The following is a 6,503-nucleotide window of genomic DNA, read 5'->3' on the forward strand; positions in this document are numbered from 1 at the left end:
CATACCCCTTTCCTCTACAAGTTCCTGCCCTATTCACCAGGGGTCATTATCTCTAACCCTTCCATTAGCCTTTTTTTTTTAGTAATTATTTTATTTTTTATTTATTCATTCATTGATTTTTTTTTTAATTTGACCAGAGAGAGACAGAGGGTGAGAGTGAGAGAGAGAGAGAGGAAGTGTGAAAGCAAGCCACCAGGTACAGGACTTGAACCCTGGTTGGCCATGTGAGTGTGTCCAGCACCTTAACCACCACGCCATCCACTGGTCCTCTCCACTAGCCTTTTTTAGGCCTCATCAGAATCCTACTATACAGAGGTGGGTGATTCCCCAGCAGATCATGCTAACTTTTCAAACTAGTTTTTTTCTTTTTTAAGATTTTAAAATTTTTGGTATATGGCACGTAAACTTGCTGGAGAGACAGAAAGGGACAGAGACACAGAAAGTGAGAAATCACCCCCCCCTCCCAAGAATGAGCACACTGCAATCCCCTCTCCTCCATTTTCCTCTTGGAATCTTGGGCATACGCAGATGACCAATGTGAGTTCCAAGCTCCCAGGTCCGAGACTGGAACTGTAGTTGACTACATGGGAGTCCAATGATGTAACCGTTATGCCATCTGCTGGTCCCCCTACTGCTAGACTCTTAAGCGTTAAACTTGATGATATTGACATAGAGGATGGGTGGGACTGAATAATTCGTTGTTGGGGGAGAGTACTGTGTATTTTAAGTTGTTTAATGGCATCCCTGGCCTCAACCCAGTAGATGCCACTAGTACTCTCTGTAGCCTGTCCTATCCCCTCCACCTTTCCCACCCCCCCGCCAAACAAAAATGTTTCTAGACATTGCTAAATATCTCCTGGCAGAAAAATCACCCCCAGTTGAAAATATCCCTACTATATCCTATCCTCAGAAGCCAGAGGCTATTTTTAAAATGTAAATTGCATCATGTTAATCCCGTTTTGAACATCCTCCAATGTTTTCCTATTGATCTTAGAATCAAACCAAGCTCTTACCTGTGGCTTATAAAACCTCTATGACTGGTGCTTGCCTACTTTTAACCTTCTCTCCTCCGTAGCCCCCTCTCTTTCTCTCTTACTTCCTAGACTCCAGCCAAACTAATCTTTCTGTTCCTTGAACATTACATGCTTGTTTCCAACCACCCTTTGCACTTGCTGCTCTTTCTGCTTAGAATGCACTCTTCCCAGATCTTGGAAAAGAACTTATTATTTCAAAACATAAACAAAGGTCAATTAAAAATTAATGAAAGCCTGTTCTTTGCCCCTCAGGTTTTTAGCAAGCATATAATCATTCCACGGGTCATGGTTTCAGTTTGGTCACTATTCTCCCCACACAAATCTCAGATCAAATGCTATGTAATGAGCAAGGCCTTCCCTAATCATCTTCTATAAAGAATCTCCTTACCTCCATTGCCTATCCCAGTACTCATTTATTTCCTTCCTAGTGTTAATCACAGGAGAAAATGGTCTTGTTCTGTCATGTTTTCTGTCTCTTTAATAATGACTTCTAACATTAGTTTTGATAGGTTTACCTTCAGTTTTTAACTACATGAAACCTGTGTTTAAAAATGTGTGAGGGGGGTACCAGGTACAAAGACTTAGCAAAAGAAAGTAACTTATTATTTTGAAACATAAACAAAGGTCAATTAAAAATGAATAAAAGCCCCACAGGTTTCTGGCAGGCATGTAATCATTCCACAGGTCAGGATTTCAGTTTGGTCTCTGCTCCCGAGTTTCAAGCAGTGAATGTTTTGGGGGGCTGTGAATCCAAAACTCACCTGGCTCAGGAGCTCAAGCACCCTCTTTGTCCATCAACCCAACTTACGTAGTATCAGGGGTCTGAAAACTGGCTTCAAGGTGGAACAGTTCAGTGCGACAAAAGCAGGTTGGTTCAAGGGGCAGCATGGTCAATGAATGTTGGCTGAATCCAGAAGCCGCAGATCCGCTATTTCTTACGTTGATTTATGGGCTTGTTTGCAAGAAGCCAAAGATGCCTGGGCCATCTGGCAGCTGGCTGGCTGGGAACTGGAGGTAATTCTGTCCTGGCTAAAGGCCATGGGCTACGGGCCATGGCCCTTTCGCGGCCTTGGGGAAGCACTTCATCGGGCCATTTTTACATTCTGGCTGGCTGCCGGCTTGCCCACGCGGTGCAGAGACGTCTCCACCCGCAGAGCCGAGGAGGCCCTCACCTGGCGGGAGGATGTTTCCACGCGCTGCGAGGAGGATTCCACGTGCTGGGAAGACATCTCGAAGACGTGGGGGAGCCGCTTTCCAGAGGGGGACAGGGAGGGCCCCTCGCTGCGGCGCTGGGAGGTCTCCACCCGCCGGGCGGTCGTTCGCACCTGCCAAGAGGATGTCTCCACGCGGTGGGACGAGGTCTCCACTCGGACCGTCGACGTCTCCTTCTGGCAAGTGGTCTCCGCCCTGGGCGAAGAGGGCTTGCCTCCAAAAGGTGAGGCCATTCTGCGGATGTAAGGGGGCCCTACAGCCCAATTGTCACCCTCAGTCACACCTGTGGGGTACGTCACAGCGCAAGGAATGACGTCAAAGACGTGGAACACTACGTTGCGGTTGTCACAGGTGAGAGTGCCACGACACGATGACGTGAGAACACTATGTCCCTGTGGCGGCCCATAGGTCCCTTCAGAACGCCGGTCCCTGCCCTCAGGCGCGCCCTCGGCTCCGGCACCGCCCCCTCGCCATTCCGGATCCCGAGCGGGCGGAGCGAGTCTAGCCCCGGCGGGCCAGGAATGGGCGGGGCCTCCCCGCGAGGCTGTCCCCGCCCCCGTATCCCACACTGCCCCGGGACCGGAAAAGGGCACTGTGACTTCCGGAACCTCCCCCCGCCCCGGCACTCTGAGTAGTCGCTCTGTCAGGCTGGTGGCGATTTAGTGTTTTTGCCAGTTATGGCCGCTGCCGTCGCTATGGAGACAGGTGAGTAGCGCTCCGAGCCTCGAGTCTTCGCAGACAGGACTGTGCTCGGCCGGAGCCCTTGTCCCGCTTCCCGGGGCTTCCTTTCAGGCCTAGCTCTCCGCAGGGTTAGGGCGCGGGTGGGGAGGGGAGTGGGATCGTGTAGCCGTGCGCAAAGACCGCGGTCGATTTTGTCTTTTTCAGAAGTTGGTTTGTTCGCCCGTCTTTTCTCCTCACCTGCTATTCTAACACCGACACTCCCACCGCCAGGCTTCCCGAAGTGGGCGAGACTATGGGCTACGGACTTGGGTCTTAGAGCTTCTCTTCCTTGGTTGATTTTCTGCTTCTAACAGGAGCTTGCATAAGTTTGAAATATCGTCCACAAACTTGCCTATCTTTCTGACGGAGGCTTCGCACATACACACAATTGCATGTCTTTCACATTCCCGTAGTCTCTTTTTCCGTTTGCATCCTGAACTTTTTCCTAACGGAGCGCTTAGCTTTGGCTTAACGTAATCACTCTTAACAATTGGTATAATCAGGACTCCGCTTTTCTTAGATTTCCAAGGAAGGTTTATCTCCTCTCACTCAGTTTAGACGTCAATCACATGCCCTTCTTTATGCAGCAGTGTATCTCAGCATTAGTCAGAGCTCTTTATTGCTGTTTCTTTTCTACAAATCAACATTTTTTTCAGTCGTGACCTTTATTTTGGATTATTTTTGTTGTCTTCTCTCCTAGATGATGCTGGAAATCGACTTCGGTTTCAGTTGGAGTTGGAATTTGTGCAGTGTTTAGCCAACCCCAATTACCTTAATTGTAAGTCGTTGAGCGCCTCATTAAATTGAGTGACTATTAGTGATTTTTGACAGAGGAGTTGCAGTCATAACAGTATTTACTTTTATACTTTCTCGGTTGAATGGAATTACACATATGCTCACATATAGATATAATTGAGCAAACTGGGACTTGTGTTTTGAACTCAGTGTGTGTTGGTGGTGGGGATGTTAAGTAAATAGATTCTTTATATTAAGGATCACACATCAGTAGTCCAAAGATTGGTTTGATCTATTTTTTTTTTTTTATGCCTTTCAGTTCTTGCCCAAAGAGGTTACTTCAAAGACAAAGCTTTTGTTAATTATCTTAAGTACTTGCTTTACTGGAAAGAACCAGAATATGCCAAGTATCTAAAGTAAGTTTAATCTTTATAATCCTAAATATGTATATACTTTATTATAACCCAAAACATTGATATTTAACAGATTTCTTAGTTTTACATTGGAAAATACATTTTGAACCCCTCTACTTTTTTTAGTTGTCAATATCTTAATACAAGACACCCTCATCACTAACATGGATTACTGCAGTAATCTATTCACTGTTTATCTCTACTTTTAGTCTTCCCTTTCTTCCCCCCAGTCCTCAAACCAAACAAAGCAAAACAATTTACTATACTAAATCTAAATAGCTCTTTCAAATGTGTATCAGAATTGTTTATTAATTTAATCCCAAAAAAGTTTTTTTTTTTTTTAAATTAGATTTCACCATGTATGTAGACCCACAGATTCAGTGTTAGAAACCTTAGTCACCATCAGGTTCAGTCTCATGCATGCACAGTGCTGGGAGAGAGAATCATTTACACTTTGGTTGGAGGTTACCAGTAAGCACATGTTACTCTGTCAGAAATGGCTGACTTGATTGTTAGCCATGTTAGAGAGTCTGTCCTTATATTGTGATATAATGTACTTTCTTGTAGTTTCACCCTGTTCACAGTTTGGTCCTTGAGTTAGTTAATCTAGAATCCTCTTGAGGACAGTGGCCCTTCAGATATTAAATTCAAGAAAGGTTGCAGATCAGCTCCTCTTGGGCATTTTATTCAGTCTGTACAGAATTTTAGTTTTTAAAAATGATTGACAACATTTAAAAATGAGAAGGTTTTGGGACCAGCAGATGGTGTAATGGTTACAATGCTGGACTTCCACAGCTGACCGTGGTTTGAGTGCCAGACCTGGTGGTTTAAAATTCACACCAGATGTGAGTACGTGCCCAAAATCCTGCGAGGAGAATGAAGGAGAAAGGACTGCTGTGTGGCCATCCCCCGCAGGGGGTGATTTCTCGCTCTCTGTCTCTGTGTCTCCAGCAAGTGCATGTGTCCCATAGCAAAACTCAAAAAAAAAAAAAAAAAAGGAAGATTTTATATAACATTTCTGATCTCTAGCTACTCTTTAAAATCTGAAAGATCTGGTACCCCAGGTCTTCATTCTTCCAAGTCAACAGCCGGCTGGATCTAAGAAGAGCTGCCTCTTATTTATTATTTATTTACTTTTTTATATAAAGGTTTTTTTTGCAATAGAGTGCATGGGTTCACCCTCAGAGAGACAAGAAATGATCCTCCCAGGGGGGATGACAACGCAGCACTCCCTTCTTCTCCATTCTCCTTTCAAGATTTTGGGCATGCATACACATGTGCCCGGCATGAGTTTTTAGCTCCCAGGTTCAGGACTCGAACCGTGGTTGACTACATGGTAAGCCAACAACAACCATCATGCCATCTGCTTGTCTCAAGCAGCTCCCTCTTATAGACACTTTCCACCATTTGGCCTGCTTCCCTTTCAGTCAGTATGTGTCAGCTACGTTCAGCCACTTAAGTTCCATGACTCCCAAACATTTCACAACTATTTGGCAGTTGTACTTCATGAAATTCAGCCAAGAGTTAAAACACAGGCCTTCAGATGTGGTCAGGGTGCAGTGGAACAAATGGCATTTCTTTTCTTCATGTAGACATTACACTTCTACCAGTTCAACTTAAGTTACTTATTTTGGGGAGACAGATGTAGGGGATCCCAGTTGCTGGGAGCTTTATGTTGACTAAATCCTTCAGTTCTCATTTTCATCCGTGCAACTGAGTTTTCCATTCATACTTTATTTAAAAAAAAAAAAATCTAAATGTATAACTTTCTTTTTGGTTCTCTTCTATTTCATCTTACTGATTTGTAGTTTATCAGAGACTATTAATTCCTTATTCTGTCATCTAATGTATTCTGAGCACTATCTTCTGCAAGTCTCCTATAATAAATTGGTTACTGCATGTCTAAGTTCCAGTTATTGACTAATTGCTATTTGAGACTATTCTCTCAGTTGTCACATTGTTTTATAGATGAAGAAATTGAACTTTTGAAAGGTTAAGTACATTGTTTAAGGCCACCAACTGGTAATCAAACCTGGGTTTTGCTTAACTACTGATGCTATCATGAAAAGGCATTTAGCATAGAGCATTCTAGTCTAAGCTACCAGCAGTTATAGGCAACTGTACACTTTTTTTTTTTTATTAATTCACTTTACACCATCACAACACACAAATGAATTTTCCATCCAAAATACACTGTGCATTGGCTCAATCAAGCACATCCACATACATGTTCTCAGCAAATAATTTTCCAATTCTTACGTCCTGCATACCTTGCCCTTTGTCTTGCCATCCCTGATTCCCCATCCCCCACCCTCTGCTATGTCCCATCTTCCTCCCCCATTGTCCCTGGCATCCATGGTTGCCCTCCATACCTCCCCCCCCCATTCAA

General features: G+C 44.3%; 2 protein-coding genes across 2 annotated transcripts in view; one reads left to right on the forward strand and one right to left on the reverse strand.

Annotated features, from left to right (window-relative positions):
* Positions 1-461: 461 nt before the first annotated feature.
* CUNH17orf100 (chromosome unknown C17orf100 homolog) lies at positions 462-2,896 on the reverse strand. The gene has a single exon (XM_027766987.1). The coding sequence runs from the start codon at positions 2,477-2,479 to the stop codon at positions 2,117-2,119; it is 363 nt and encodes a 120-aa protein (XP_027622788.1). The 5' UTR covers positions 2,480-2,896; the 3' UTR covers positions 462-2,116.
* The window catches only part of MED31 (mediator complex subunit 31), a 7,490-nt gene continuing 3,808 nt past the window's right edge, over positions 2,822-6,503 (forward strand). Inside the window, exons 1-3 of the mRNA XM_006165144.3 lie at positions 2,822-2,951; positions 3,667-3,744; positions 4,021-4,117. Of these exons, the coding sequence (XP_006165206.1) occupies positions 2,924-2,951; positions 3,667-3,744; positions 4,021-4,117 (203 nt within the window). The 5' untranslated portion in view covers positions 2,822-2,923. The remainder of the gene's footprint in view (positions 2,952-3,666; positions 3,745-4,020; positions 4,118-6,503) is intronic.

The sequence above is a fragment of the Tupaia chinensis genome, unplaced genomic scaffold (assembly GCF_000334495.1).
Source record: "Tupaia chinensis unplaced genomic scaffold, TupChi_1.0 Scaffold143814_1, whole genome shotgun sequence".
Classification (NCBI taxonomy): Eukaryota; Metazoa; Chordata; class Mammalia; order Scandentia; family Tupaiidae; genus Tupaia; species Tupaia belangeri.

Coding starts and splice junctions, on each gene's coding strand:
- CUNH17orf100 (XM_027766987.1), bottom strand. CDS start 2,479: ATGGCCTCACCTTTTGGAGGCAAGCCCTCTTCGCCCAGGGCGGAGACC.